Raw genomic sequence first — 16,123 nt, 5'->3', positions numbered from 1 at the left:
GATGACCCTTAGGATCCCCTTCAACTTGGTCTAGATTACCTTTAGGACTTTCTTCTGAGTCTATTTGGTCTAGATAACCTTTTGGGTGCCACACTACTTGGTCTAGATGACCTGTAGGACCACCTTCTGAGATTATTTGGTCTAGATGACCTTCAGGGTCCCATTCTACTTGGTCTAGATGACCTTTCGGGTCCCATTCTACTTGGTCTAGATGACCTTTTGGACCCCCTTCTGAGTCTACTTGGTCTACATGACCTTTCGGGTCCCATACTACTTGGTCTAGATGACCTTTCGGGTCCCATACTACTTGGTCCAGATGACCTTTAGGTCCTATTCTACTTGGTCTAGATGACCTGTAGGACCCTCTTCTGACTCTAGTTGGTCTTGATGACCCTTAGGATCCCCTTCAACTTGGTCTAGATGACCTTTTAGGGTCCAAAATCTACTCCCTTTGCCCTTCATAAAAGACAATGAGCTCGCAATATAACACTGAACAGTAGGTGTCGCTAAAGGGGGATGAAACTAATAGCTTGCAATATAACACTGAACAGTAGGTGTCGCCAAAGGGCAGTGAAAGATAATAAATATAATAAAATAATAAAATAAAATAGTAAATTAATATCATAATATGACAAAATATAAAAATACTATTATAATTATATAATATAATGATTTATTTATTTATTTGCTACATTTATATGTAATAATATAATCATGAACTAAAATAATTAACATAATAAAATAAATTAATAAAATAAAATAGATTTATACTAAATTAATATAATAATAATAAAATATAAAATACTATTATAATTATATTATAATGATTACATTATAAATAAAATAAAATAAATAAAATAGGCTCCCCTTTCTGATTCTTATTGGTCTTATATGCCCTTTGGGGTCCCTTTCTACATAGTCTAGATGACCTTTAGGGTCTCCTTCTACTTGGTCTCAATGACCTTTAGGTCTCCTCTACTTGTTCTATTGGATCTCTTTCTGACTAGATGGTCTAGATTAGTTTGGGGTCCCCTTCTGAACCTACTTGGTCTAGATGACCATTAGGGTACCCATTATGTAGTCTAGATGACCTTTAGGGTCTCCTAAATCTACTTGGTCTAGATGACCTTAGGATCCCCTTCGAATTGTCTATAGGATCCCTATCTGACTCTACTTGTTCTAGATTACATAGATTTATGTAGACTAGATGACCTCTAGAGTCACCTTTCACATAGTCTACATGACTTTTAGAGTCCCCTTCTACTTGGTCTAGATGACCTTTAGGGTCCCCTTCTGACCCTACTTGGTCTTGATGACCATTAGGGTACCCATTAGGTAGTCTAGATGACCTTTAGGGTCCCCTTCTACATGGTCTACATGACCTTTAGTGTCCCCTTGTACATAGTCTAGATGACCTTTATGATCTCTTGACCCTACTTGATCTAGATGACCATTGGGGTACCCATTAGGTAGTCTAGATGACCTTTAGGGTTGCCTTCTACATAGCCTAATGCAAAACTCCATTGACTGTGGTGACATCTAGTGGTCACTCCTATATTGCAAGCCCATGGTCTTCTATGGCAAGCTATTCATTGCATTGCCCTTTGGCGACACCTAGTGTTCCGTCTTATATTGCAACCCCATAGGAATCTATATATATAAAAGAGTGATGGCATCACGGCGACCCACAAAACAACAAAACTACAGGCCACCCAACCTCGAAATTTGACAACACAACACATCATCCACGCCTCTAGGTTGATACAACAAAAAGAAAAGAAAAATAAAGTCCTAATTAGAGAGAGAGGAATAATTGCTTTTATCCAATTGCTGCCAGTTAGAAGGCTAAACCCCTCCAACTTGATCTCCTAGCAACCCAATAAAAATAATAAAAAACACTAAAAATAATTAAAAACACTAAAAAATCAATACAATAAAATACCATAATAACAGAAAATAACTAAAAATAATACAAGAAAATAAAATATAATAAATAAAAAGATAACTTACAATAAAAAAATTTAAAAATACAAATACCGTCAAATAAAAATTACACAACAATTTTTAACCAATACCACCACCACTTTGCCACAGCAACACGTGGCCGGGCACAGCTAGTCTATAAATATAAAAGGATAATGGTGTCACTCCACCGGGCAAAACAACAAAACTAAAGGCCCCCCAACCTAGAAAATTGACAACACAACCCCTCATCCACATCTCTACGTTCTTACGCTCAACAAAGGATTCCTCCCCCCCCCCCCCAAACAGGGAAATACCCACTCTTTGAAGGTCCAAACCCATTCGGTACTCATCACTCTCTCATCTCAAAACACAAAATAAAGAGCAACACTCTGAAAACAAAGGAATTCCATCCAGGAAACAATCAGGGCCACCTAACACCTCCCAACAAAGGATTCCCCCCCTCTAAGACACGGAAACACCAAAAAAAAAAAAGCCACAGCAACGCGTGGCCGGGCACAGCTAGTATTTAATATTATTATTTAATAATAATAATAATAAATAACAATGTATTATCAGTATTAATTACACCTAGGGTTCAGTCTTATATGGCAACCCATTAGGAATATTAAAGTCCACTCTCTTGGTCCTCCAGCCTTGGTCTCCCTGTTGAACCCGTGCCCGAACGCCGACCGTTGTCCGAACTGCACGGCCCCGTCCTACCCGTCCTGCCGGGACAGCCGGACCTTCAGCACGTTCCTGCTGGACCTCTTCAAGCTGACCATCGGGATGGGCGACCTGGAGATGATCGAGAACGCCAAGTACCCGGGGGTCTTCGCCGTCCTGCTGGTCACCTACATCATCCTCACCTTCGTCCTCCTCCTCAACATGCTCATCGCCCTCATGGGGGAGACCGTGGGGCAGGTCTCCAAGGAGAGCAAGCAGATCTGGAAGCTCCAGGTGGGTCGAGATCCAGAAGGATGGCGCCCCATGCAAATCTCCATTGACTGTGGCGGCATCTAGTGGTCAGTGGTATATTGCAAGCCCATAGGCTTCTATGGCAAAGCTATTATTGCATTGCCCTTTGGCGACACCTAGTGTTCAGTCTGATATTGCAAGCCCATAGGCTTCTATGGCAAGCTATTTAATGCATTGCCCTTTGGCGACACCTAGTGTTCAGTCTTATATTGCAAGGCCATAGGCTTCTATGGCAAGCCATTCATTGCATTGCCCTTTGGCGGCATCTAGTGGTCAATGGTATATTGCAAGCCCATAGGCTTCTATGGCAAAGCTATTATTGCATTGCCCTTTGGCGACACCTAGTGTTCAGTCTTATATTGCAAGGCCATAGGCTTCTATGGCAAGCCATTCATTGCATTGCCCTTTGGCGGCATCTAGTGGTCAGTGGTATATTGCAAGCCCATAGGCTTCTATGGCAAGCTATTTAATGCATTGCCCTTTGGCGACACCTAGTGTTCAGTCTTATATTGCAAGGCCATAGGCTTCTATGGCAAGCCATTCATTGCATTGCCCTTTGGTGGCATCTAGTGGTCAATGGTATATTGCAAGCCCATAGGCTTCTATGGCAAAGCTATTTAATGCATTGCCCTTTGGCGACACCTAGTGTTCAGTCTTATATTGCAAGGCCATAGGCTTCTATGGCAAGCCATTCATTGCATTGCCCTTTGGTGGCATCTAGTGGTCAATGGTATATTGCAAGCCCATAGGCTTCTATGGCAAGCTATTATTGCATTGCGCTTTGGCGACACCTAGTGTTCAGTCTTATATTGCAAGGCCATAGGCTTCTATGGCAAGCCATTCATTGCATTGCCCTTTGGCGGCATCTAGTGGTCAGTGGTATATTGCAAGCCCATAGGCTTCTATGGCAAAGCTATTATTGCATTGCGCTTTGGCGACACCTAGTGTTCAGTCTTATATTGCAAGGCCATAGGCTTCTATGGCAAGCCATTCATTGCATTGCCCTTTGGCGGCATCTAGTGGTCAGTGGTATATTGCAAGCCCATAGGCTTCTATGGCAAGCTATTTAATGCATTGCCCTTTGGCGACACCTAGTGTTCAGTCTTATATTGCAAGGCCATAGGCTTCTATGGCAAGCCATTCATTGCATTGCCCTTTGGTGGCATCTAGTGGTCAATGGTATATTGCAAGCCCATAGGCTTCTATGGCAAAGCTATTTAATGCATTGCCCTTTGGCGACACCTAGTGTTCAGTCTTATATTGCAAGGCCATAGGCTTCTATGGCAAGCCATTCATTGCATTGCCCTTTGGTGGCATCTAGTGGTCAATGGTATATTGCAAGCCCATAGGCTTCTATGGCAAGCTATTTAATGCATTGCGCTTTGGCGACACCTAGTGTTCAGTCTTATATTGCAAGGCCATAGGCTTCTATGGCAAGCCATTCATTGCATTGCCCTTTGGTGGCATCTAGTGGTCAATGGTATATTGCAAGCCCATAGGCTTCTATGGCAAGCTATTTAATGCATTGCGCTTTGGCGACACCTAGTGTTCAGTCTTATATTGCAAGGCCATAGGCTTCTATGGCAAGCCATTCATTGCATTGCCCTTTGGCGGCATCTAGTGGTCAGTGGTATATTGCAAGCCCATAGGCTTCTATGGCAAAGCTATTATTGCATTGCGCTTTGGCGACACCTAGTGTTCAGTCTTATATTGCAAGGCCATAGGCTTCTATGGCAAGCCATTCATTGCATTGCCCTTTGGCGGCATCTAGTGGTCAGTGGTATATTGCAAGCCCATAGGCTTCTATGGCAAGCTATTTAATGCATTGCCCTTTGGCGACACCTAGTGTTCAGTCTTATATTGCAAGGCCATAGGCTTCTATGGCAAGCCATTCATTGCATTGCCCTTTGGCGGCATCTAGTGGTCAGTGGTATATTGCAAGCCCATAGGCTTCTATGGCAAAGCTATTATTGCATTGCGCTTTGGCGACACCTAGTGTTCAGTCTTATATTGCAAGGCCATAGGCTTCTATGGCAAGCCATTCATTGCATTGCCCTTTGGTGGCATCTAGTGGTCAATGGTATATTGCAAGCCCATAGGCTTCTATGGCAAAGCTATTTAATGCATTGCCCTTTGGCGACACCTAGTGTTCAGTCTTATATTGCAAGGCCATAGGCTTCTATGGCAAGCCATTCATTGCATTGCCCTTTGGTGGCATCTAGTGGTCAATGGTATATTGCAAGCCCATAGGCTTCTATGGCAAAGCTATTTAATGCATTGCCCTTTGGCGACACCTAGTGTTCAGTCTTATATTGCAAGGCCATAGGCTTCTATGGCAAGCCATTCATTGCATTGCCCTTTGGCGGCATCTAGTGGTCAGTGGTATATTGCAAGCCCATAGGCTTCTATGGCAAAGCTATTATTGCATTGCCCTTTGGCGACACCTAGTGTTCAGTCTTATATTGCAAGGCCATAGGCTTCTATGGCAAGCCATTCATTGCATTGCCCTTTGGCGGCATCTAGTGGTCAGTGGTATATTGCAAGCCCATAGGCTTCTATGGCAAAGCTATTATTGCATTGCGCTTTGGCGACACCTAGTGTTCAGTCTTATATTGCAAGGCCATAGGCTTCTATGGCAAGCCATTCATTGCATTGCCCTTTGGTGGCATCTAGTGGTCAATGGTATATTGCAAGCCCATAGGCTTCTATGGCAAAGCTATTTAATGCATTGCCCTTTGGCGACACCTAGTGTTCAGTCTTATATTGCAAGGCCATAGGCTTCTATGGCAAAGCTATTATTGCATTGCCCTTTGGCGACACCTAGTGTTCAGTCTTATATTGCAAGGCCATAGGCTTCTATGGCAAGCCATTCATTGCATTGCCCTTTGGCGGCATCTAGTGGTCAATGGTATATTGCAAGGCCATAGGCTTCTATGGCAAGCAATTCATTGTATTGCCCTTTGGCGACATCTAGTGTTCAGTCTTATATTGCAAAAAAAAATATAACAATAATATAATGTAATGATATATTATTTAGTTATGATTTTATTCATTTTAGTATTTAATTATTATTTTATTGTATTGTAATATACTATCATTATTTCATCAATATGTTATATTATTTTATATTACATTGCTCTTTAGTGCCTCCTCATGCTCGATCTTATATGGCCAGCTATTCATTACATTGCCCTTCGGTGCCATATATTATATATTATATATTATATATTATATTATATTATATTATATATACTATATTATATTATATATTACATTATATATTATTATTTATTATATTATATCATTACAATTATATTATTATATTACTTTGCTCTTTAGTGCCACCTTGTGTTCAGTCTTATATTGCAAGCTCATAGGCTTCTATGGCAAGCTATTCACTGCATTGCCCTTTGGTGCCGTCTAGTGTTATTATATTATATAGTTATTATTATTTATTATATTATAATTCTTTATTACTATTATTATTGTATTTCATTATATTATTATTACATCATTACTATTATATTATTATATTACATTGCCCTTTGGCGACACCTGGTGTTGAGTCTTATATTGCAAGCCCATAGGAATATTAAATGTTATTATTTAATAATAATAAATAACAATAAACAGTGATATTATTTCTTAGTGGTGTTATTATTATTAATTACAACTAGGGTTTAGTCTTATATTGCAAAAATAATTCAGTAATATATAAAATATAGTAATCTTTAATAAATAACAATAAATGGTGATATTATTTAATCGTTATACGTTATTACATTATTATTATTATTAATTACACCTAGGATTCAGTCTTATATTGCAAAAATAATTTATATATAAAATAAAGTAATTTTATAATACTAAAATAACAATGAAATAATACAATAGTAATATAATAGTAATATAATAATAATCTTATAATACTAAAATAATAAAATAATAATAAAATAATATAATAGTAAAATTATAATGTTATAATAATGAAATAATAAAGTAACAATAAAATAGTAATATCATAATAATATAATAATAACCTTATAATAATAAAATAACAAAATAACAAAAATAATAATACAATAGTAATATAATAATGTTATAATAAAACAATAAAATAACAATAAAATAATATACTTGTAATATAATAATGTAATAATAATAAAATAATAAAATAACAATAAAATAGTAATACAATAGTAATATAATAATAACCTTATAATAATAAAATAACAAAATTACAAAAATAATAATATAATAGTAATATAATAATGTTATAATAAAACAACAAAATAACAATAAAATAATAATATAATAGTAATATAATAATAATGTTATAATAATAAAACAATAAAATAACAATAAAATAATAATGTAATATAATAATAATCTTATAATACTAAAATAATAAATTAACAATAAAATAGTAATATAATAGTAATATAATAATAATCTTATAATAATAAAATAACAAAATAACAAAAATAATAATATAATAGTAATATAATAATCTTATAATAATAAAACAATAAAATAACAATAAAATAATAATGTAATATAATAATAATCTTATAATAATAAAATAATAAATTAACAATAATATAATATAATATAATAATATAATAATAATATAATAATATAATAATAATATAATTAAATAATATGAATACACTAGATAGAAATAAAATATTATTAGATGGCACCAAAGAGCAGTGCAATAAATAGCTTGCCATACAAGACTATGGGCTTGCAATATAAGACCGAACACTAGGTGTCACTAAAGAGCAATGTAATGAATGGCCTGCCATAGAAGACTATGGGCTTGCAATATAAGACTCAACACTAGGTGTCGCCCAAGGGAAATGTAAGGCAATAATAAATAAAATAAAATAATAATATAACATAAAAACAATTAAATAAATATATAGAACGAATATAATTATATAATAAATATATAGAACAAATATAATTATATAATAAAAATAATTTAATATAGTAATATAATAATTATTAAAATAAATATTATAACATAATAATAATAATAATAATAATAATAATAATAATAATAATAATAATGTTTCCTAGTGGGCGACCACTATCCTGGATATCGAGCGGTCCTTCCCTGTTTTCCTTCGCAAGGCCTTCCGGTCGGGAGAAATGGTGACGGTGGGCAAGTCTCTGGACGGGACCCCCGACCGACGGTGGTGCTTCAGGTAAAGAGCGGATCGGTCTAGATGACCTTTGGGGGTTCATGATTATATTATTATTATATTACTATATTAACATAGTATAATATAATTATTTTATTAGTATTTTATTACTATATTATTTTGTAGCATTTTATTATGCTATACTATATTATTATTATTATTATTATTATTATATTAAATATTATATCATATATACTTCTCAATCCTAGAGTGGACGAAGTCAATTGGTCCCATTGGAACCAGAACTTAGGCTTGATCAACGAAGACCCGGGGAAGAACGAGACCTACCAGTATCACGGCTTCTCCCAGACCGTAGGCAGGCTGCGCAGAGGTCAGCACTATTTATATTATATAATATTGCTATTATCAGGCGTGTTAAGTTTGTGAGAGTAGGCTTGAAACACTCGCCAGTTCGAATGCTATGTCGTGTCCGAATTTCATAACAATCGGTGGAGTCGTTTGGGAGATACGAGGTCTCCAAACTAGTCTAGGATTTTACCTTTCTCAGGTGTGTCAGGTTTGTGAGAGTAGGCTTGAAACACTCGCCAGTTCGAATGCTACGTCGTGTCCGAATTTCATAGAAATCGGTGGAGTCGTTTGGGAGATGCGAAGTTCTCAAGCTAGTCTATGATTTTACCTTTCTCAGGTGTGTCAGGTTTGTGAGAGTGGGCTTGAAACACTCGCCAGTTCGAATGCTACGTCGTGTCCGAATTTCATAGAAATCGGTGGAGTCGTTTGGGAGATGCGAAGTTCTCAAGCTAGTCTATGATTTTACCTTTCTCAGGCGTGTCAGGTTTGTGAGAGTGGGCTTGAAACACTCGCCAGATCGAATGCTATGTTGTGTCCGAATTTCATAGCAATCGGTGGAGTCGTTTGGGAGATACGAGGTCTCCAAGCTAGTCTGTGATTTTACCTTTCTCAGGTGTGTCAGGTTTGTGAGAGTGGGCTTGAAACACTCGCCAGTTCGAATACTACGTTGTGTCCGAATTTCATAGAAATCGGTGGAGTCGTTTGGGAGATACGAGGTCTCCAAGCTAGTCTGTGATTTTACCTTTCTCAGGTGTGTCAGGTTTGTGAGAGTGGGCTTGAAACACTCGCCAGTTCGAATGCTATGTTGTGTCCGAATTTCATAGCAATCGGTGGAGTCGTTTGGGAGATACGAGGTCCCTCACTGACGGACATTACATTTTTTATTTATACAGTTTATATGGATATTATACTACTATTATTATTTATATATTACTATTATAGAATACTATTTTTATATTACATTATTATTTATATCATATTATATTGCTATTGTCAGGTGTGTCAGGTTTGTGAGAGTGGGCTTGAAACACTCGCCAGTTCGAATGCTATGTTGTGTCCGAATTTCATAGAAATCGGTGGAGTCCTTTGGGAGATACGAGGTCCCCAAACTAGTCTATGATTTTACCTTTCTCAGGTGTGTCAGGTTTGTGAGAGTGGGCTTGAAACACTCGCCAGTTCGAATGCTACGTTGTGTCCGAATTTCATAGCAATCGGTCGTGTCGTTTGGGAGATACGAGGTCCCCAAACTAGTCTGTGATTTTACCTTTCTCAGGTGTGTCAGGTTTGTGAAAGTGGGCTTGAAACACTCGCCAGTTCGAATGCTACGTTGTGTCCGAATTTCATAGCAATCGGTGGAGTCGTTTGGGAGATACGAGGTCCCCAAACTAGTCTATGATTTTACCTTTCTCAGGTGTGTCAGGTTTGTGAGAGTGGGCTTGAAACACTCGCCAGTTCGAATGCTATGTTGTGTCCGAATTTCATAGCATTTGGTCGTGTCGTTTGGGAGATACGAGGTCCCCAAACTAGTCTGTGATTTTACCTTTCTCAGGTGTGTCAGGTTTGTGAGAGTGGGCTTGAAACACTCGCCAGTTCGAATGCTATGTCGTGTCCGAATTTCATAGAAATCGGTGGAGTCGTTTGGGAGATACGAGGTCCCCAAACTAGTCTATGATTTTACCTTTCTCAGGAGTGTCAGGTTTGTGAGAGTGGGCTTGAAACACTCGCCAGTTCGAATGCTATGTTGTGTCCGAATTTCATAGCAATCGGTGGAGTCGTTTGGGAGATACGAGGTCCCCAAACTAGTCTATGATTTTACCTTTCTCAGGTGTGTCAGGTTTGTGAGAGTGGGCTTGAAACACTCGCTACCTCGAATACTATGTCGTGTCCGAATTTCATAGCAATCGGTGGAGTCGTTTGAGAGATACGAGGTCCCCAAACTTGTCTATGATTTTACCTTTCTCAGGTGTGTCAGGTTTGTGAGAGTGGGCTTGAAACACTCGCCAGTTCGAATGCTATGTTGTGTCCGAATTTCATAGCAATCGGTGGAGTCGTTTGAGAGATACGAGGTCCCCAAACTTGTCTATGATTTTACCTTTCTCAGGTGTGTCAGGTTTGTGAGAGTGGGCTTGAAACACTCGCCAGTTCGAATGCTATGTTGTGTCCGAATTTCATAGAAATCGGTGGAGTCGTTTGGGAGATACGAGGTCCCCAAACTAGTCTTTGATTTTACCTTTCTCAGGTGTGTCAGGTTTGTGAGAGTGGGCTTGAAACACTCGCTACCTCGAATACTATGTCGTGTCCGAATTTCATAGAAATCGGTGGAGTCGTTTGGGAGATACGAGGTCCCCAAACTAGTCTATGATTTTACCTTTCTCAGGTGTGTCAGGTTTGTGAGAGTGGGCTTGAAACACTCGCCAGTTCGAATGCTATGTCGTGTCCGAATTTCATAACAATCGGTGGAGTCGTTTGGGAGATACGAGGTCCCCAAACTAGTCTATGATTTTACCTTTCTCAGGTGTGTCAGGTTTGTGAGAGTGGGCTTGAAACACTCGCCAGTTCGAATGCTACGTTGTGTCCGAATTTCATAGAAATCGGTGGAGTCGTTTGCGAGATGCGAAGTTCTCAAGCTAGTCTATGATTTTACCTTTCTCAGGTGTGTCAGGTTTGTGAGAGTGGGCTTGAAACACTCGCCAGTTCGAATGCTATGTCGTGTCCGAATTTCATAACAATCGGTGGATTCGTTTGGGAGATACGAGGTTCCCAAACTAGTCTATGATTTTACCTTTCTCAGGTGTGTCAGGTTTGTGAGAGTGGGCTTGAAACACTCGCCAGTTCGAATGCTATGTCGTGTCCGAATTTCATAGCAATCGGTGGAGTCGTTTGGGAGATACGAGGTCTCCAAACTAGTCTAGGATTTTACCTTTCTCAGGTGTGTCAGGTTTGTGAGAGTGGGCTTGAAACACTCGCCAGTTCGAATATTGTGTTGTGTCCGAATTTCATAGCAATCGGTCGAGCCGTTTGGGAGATACGGGGTCTCCAAACTAGTCTGTGATTTTACCTTTCTCAGGTGTGTCAGGTTTGTGAGAGTAGGCTTGAAACACTCGCCAGTTCGAATACTATGTTGTGTCCGAATTTCATAGAAATCGGTGGAATCGTTTGGGAGATACGAGGTCCCTCACGCACGGACATTACATTTTTTATTTATACAGTTTATATGGATATTATACTACTATTATTATTTATATAATACTATTATAGAATACTATTTTTTATATTACATTATTATTTATATCATATTATATTGCTATTGTCAGGTGTGTCAGGTTTGTGAGAGTGGGCTTGAAACACTCGCCAGTTCGAATACTACGTTGTGTCCGAATTTCATAGAAATCGGTGGAGTCGTTTGGGAGATACGGGGTCTCCAAACTAGTCTGTGATTTTACCTTTCTCAGGTGTGTCAGGTTTGTGAGAGTGGGCTTGAAACACTCGCTACCTCGAATAGTATGTCGTGTCCGAATTTCATAGAAATCGGTGGAGTCGTTTGGGAGATACGAGGTCCCCAAACTAGTCTATGATTTTACCTTTCTCAGGTGTGTCAGGTTTGTGAGAGTGGGCTTGAAACACTCGCTACCTCGAATACTATGTCGTGTCCGAATTTCATAGAAATCGGTGGAGTCGTTTGGGAGATACGAGGTCCCCAAACTAGTCTATGATTTTACCTTTCTCAGGTGTGTCAGGTTTGTGAGAGTGGGCTTGAAACACTCGCTACCTCGAATACTATGTCGTGTACGAATTTCATAGAAATCGGTGGAGTCGTTTGGGAGATACGAGGTCCCCAAACTAGTCTATGATTTTACCTTTCTCAGGTGTGTCAGGTTTGTGAGAGTGGGCTTGAAACACTCGCCAGTTCGAATGCTACGTTGTGTCCGAATTTCATAGAAATCGGTGGAGTCGTTTGGGAGATACGAGGTCCCCAAACTAGTCTATGATTTTACCTTTCTCAGGTGTGTCAGGTTTGTGAGAGTGGGCTTGAAACACTCGCCAGTTCGAATGCTATGTCGTGTCCGAATTTCATAGAAATCGGTGGAGTCGTTTGGGAGATACGAGGTCCCCAAACTAGTCTATGATTTTACCTTTCTCAGGTGTGTCAGGTTTGTGAGAGTGGGCTTGAAACACTCGCCAGTTCAAATGCTATGTCGTGTCCGAATTTCATAACATTCGGTGCAGTCGTTTGGGAGATACGAGGTCCCCAAACTAGTCTATGATTTTACCTTTCTCAGGTGTGTCAGGTTTGTGAGAGTGGGCTTGAAACACTCGCCAGTTCGAATGCTATGTTGTGTCCGAATTTCATAGCAATCGGTGGAGTCGTTTGGGAGATACGAGGTCCCCAAACTAGTCTATGATTTTACCTTTCTCAGGAGTGTCAGGTTTGTGAGAGTCGGCTTGAAACACTCGCCAGTTCGAACGCTATGTTGTGTCCGAATTTCATAGAATTCGGTGGAGTCGTTTGGGAGATACGAGGTCCCTCACGCACGGACATTACATTTTTTATTTATACAGTTTATATGGATATTATACTACTATTATTATTTATATAATAGTATTATAGCATATTATTATTTATATTACATTATTATTTATATCATATTATATTGCTATTGTCAGGTGTGTCAGGTTTGTGAGAGTGGGCTTGAAACACTCGCCAGTTCGAATACTACGTTGTGTCCGAATTTCATAGAAATCGGTGGAGTCGTTTGGGAGATACGAGGTCCCCAAACTAGTCTACAATTTTACCTTTCTCAGGTGTGTCAGGTTTGTGAGAGTGGGCTTGAAACACTCGCCAGTTCGAATGCTATGTTGTGTCCGAATTTCATAGCAATCGGTGGAGTCGTTTGGGAGATACGGGGTCTCCAAACTAGTCTGCAATTTTACCTTTCTCAGGTGTGTCAGGTTTGTGAGAGTGGGCTTGAAACACTCGCCAGTTCGAATACTACGTTGTGTCCGAATTTCATAGCAATTGGTGGAGTCGTTTGGGAGATACGAGGTCCCTCACGCACGGACATTACATTTTTTATTTATACAGTTTATATGGATATTATACTACTATTATTATTTATATAATACTATTATAGAATACTATTTTTTATATTACATTATTATTTATATCATATTATATTGCTATTGTCAGGTGTGTCAGGTTTGTGAGAATAGGCTTGAAACACTCGCCAGTTCGAATACTACGTTGTGTCCGAATTTCATAGCATTTGGTCATGTCGTTTGCAAGATATGACGGACATTATATTATTATTTATATAGATTATATGCATAGTATACGATTATATTATTACTTAATACTATTATATAATACCATTATTTATATTACATTATTATTTATATTATACGGATATTGACCTGCCTCTTGGGAGGGAGGTAGATATAGATACATAATATAGAGATATAGATAGATGTATAATATAGTATTATTATATTATTTTTCTATAAAACAATTTTATGTTTATCTTATATTCAATTATTTATTTTCCTTTATAATTCATTTTATATTTATTTTCTATTATTTTACAAGAAAGGATTTTTAATTTAACGTTTGATTCGGGAAACTTAACTTTATATTATTTTACATCGTAACTACTTTAATTATTATTATTATTATTTTATTTTTAAAACTTTATTTTTATTTTTTTAAACTACGTTTAAAGTATTTCTAATTTCATTTAACTATGGAAATTATTTTATATTAATGTTTGATTCGGGAAACTTAACTTTATATTATTTTACATCGTAACTACTTTAATAATAATTATAATAATAATAATAATTTTATTTTTAAAACTTTATTTTTATTTTTTTAAACTACGTTTAAAGTATTTCTAATTTCATTTAATTATGGAAATCTGTTTTATATTTTATTGTATTTTTTATTTTATTTTTAAAATTAAGGATTTAATATTTAAGTCATGGAAATATCTTTTATTTTCCTTTCTTTCATTTTGCATTTTAATTATTTTAAAATAAAGGATTTTTATTTTAATATTTAATATGAGGCAAGGGTAGGAAAGGGTTATGGGAGAGTCAGTGGCAGGGCTATGCAAATGAACCCTGGGATGTGCTCACTGTAACCTACAATGTAGTGGTAGGGAAATAAAGGATTTTAGTATTTAATATGAGGAAAGGGTAGGAAAGGGTTATGGAAGATGCAGTGGGCGGGGCTATGCAAATGAACCCTGGGATGTGCTCACTGTAACCTACAATGTACTGGGAGGGAAATAAAGGATTTTAATTTTAATATTTAATATGAGGAAAGGGTAGGAAAGGGTTATGGGAAATCAGTGGGTGGGGCTATGCAAATGAACCCTGGGATGTACTCACTGTAACCTGAGATAGACAGACATATAATATGGATATTATTAAATTATCATACTATTAATATAATAAAATAAAGGATTTTAATTTTAATATTTAATGTGAGTAAAGGTTAGGAAAGGGTTATGGGAGATTTAGTGGGCGGGGCTATGCAAACGAACCCTGGGACGTGCTCGCTGTAACCTGCAACGTACTGGGAGGCAAATAACGGATTTTTATTTTAATATTTAATGTGAGGAAACAGTAAGGGAGAATCAGTGGGCGGGGCTATGCAAATGAACCCTGGGATGTGCTCACTGTAACCTGAAATAGACAGATATATAATATGGATATTATTATATTATTATAGTATGAATAATAAAATAATAATAATAAACATACAACACATATAATAATGTTAGTAATTGTACAACATATATCGTAAGGGTCTTGCTATATTTGCTATGCAAATGAGCCCTGGGATGTGCTCACTGTAACCTGAAATAGACAGATATATAATATGGATATTATTATATTATTATAGTATGAATATAATAATAAAATAATAATAATATAGTAATACCCAGACAACACATATAATAATGTTAGTAATTGTACAACATATATCGTAAGGGTCTTGCTATATTTATTATTATTAATATTATTATTATTATTATTAGGATCTAATAATATACTTTTTTCTTCTCTCAACGCAGACCGGTGGTCATCGGTGGTTCCACGTGCGGTCGAGCTGAACAAAGCGGCTTCGGCCACGGACCGAGACGTGGTCATCCCGTTGGACCCAACGTCAACACAAGGCTCACGGATCTAAAGACGTACATATGTATGTGTATATATATATATATATATATATACATATATTTTTTAAAAATGTAATTAATTTATTTGGCCATTAAAAAAAAAACCAACGCAAAGCACTCCGTGGATGTCTGATTATTTATTAATTTAATTTAAGTAAATTAATAAAAAATAAGGGAATTTAGTTTGTCTTTAATTTATACATTTATTTATTTTGATTTTTTTTAAATTATGGGAAGTATATGCGTTTTAATTTCATCTTAATTTTAATTCATTTAAAATTCATTTCATTAAAATTGATTTCAATTTATTTACAATTTGTTTTTAATTTTATTTTTAATTTATGGAAATGTTGATTTTATCTGAATTTTAATTCATCTTATTTATTTTAATTCCAGAAGAATGTTTATATCCCATTTTAATTTTAATAATTCAAATGTATTGTAATGACTATATTTCATTTTAATTTGAATAATTCACATTTA

The 16,123-nt window shown here is 36.9% G+C and overlaps 1 protein-coding gene across 1 annotated transcript in view; it reads left to right on the top strand.

Annotated features, from left to right (window-relative positions):
* The window catches only part of trpv4 (transient receptor potential cation channel subfamily V member 4), a 42,855-nt gene extending 27,128 nt beyond the window's left edge, over nucleotides 1-15,727 (top strand). The window contains exons 12-15 of the mRNA XM_062966584.1: nucleotides 2,618-2,922; nucleotides 8,026-8,153; nucleotides 8,360-8,481; nucleotides 15,536-15,727. Of these exons, the coding sequence (XP_062822654.1) occupies nucleotides 2,618-2,922; nucleotides 8,026-8,153; nucleotides 8,360-8,481; nucleotides 15,536-15,651 (671 nt within the window). The 3' untranslated portion in view covers nucleotides 15,652-15,727. The remainder of the gene's footprint in view (nucleotides 1-2,617; nucleotides 2,923-8,025; nucleotides 8,154-8,359; nucleotides 8,482-15,535) is intronic.
* The last annotated feature ends 396 nt before the right edge of the window (nucleotides 15,728-16,123 follow it).

This window comes from Anolis carolinensis, unplaced genomic scaffold (assembly GCF_035594765.1).
Source record: "Anolis carolinensis isolate JA03-04 unplaced genomic scaffold, rAnoCar3.1.pri scaffold_24, whole genome shotgun sequence".
Taxonomy (NCBI): Eukaryota; Metazoa; Chordata; class Lepidosauria; order Squamata; family Dactyloidae; genus Anolis; species Anolis carolinensis.
The sequence above is the reverse complement of the archived record's forward strand: the minus strand, read 5'-3'. Positions and strand labels throughout refer to the sequence as shown.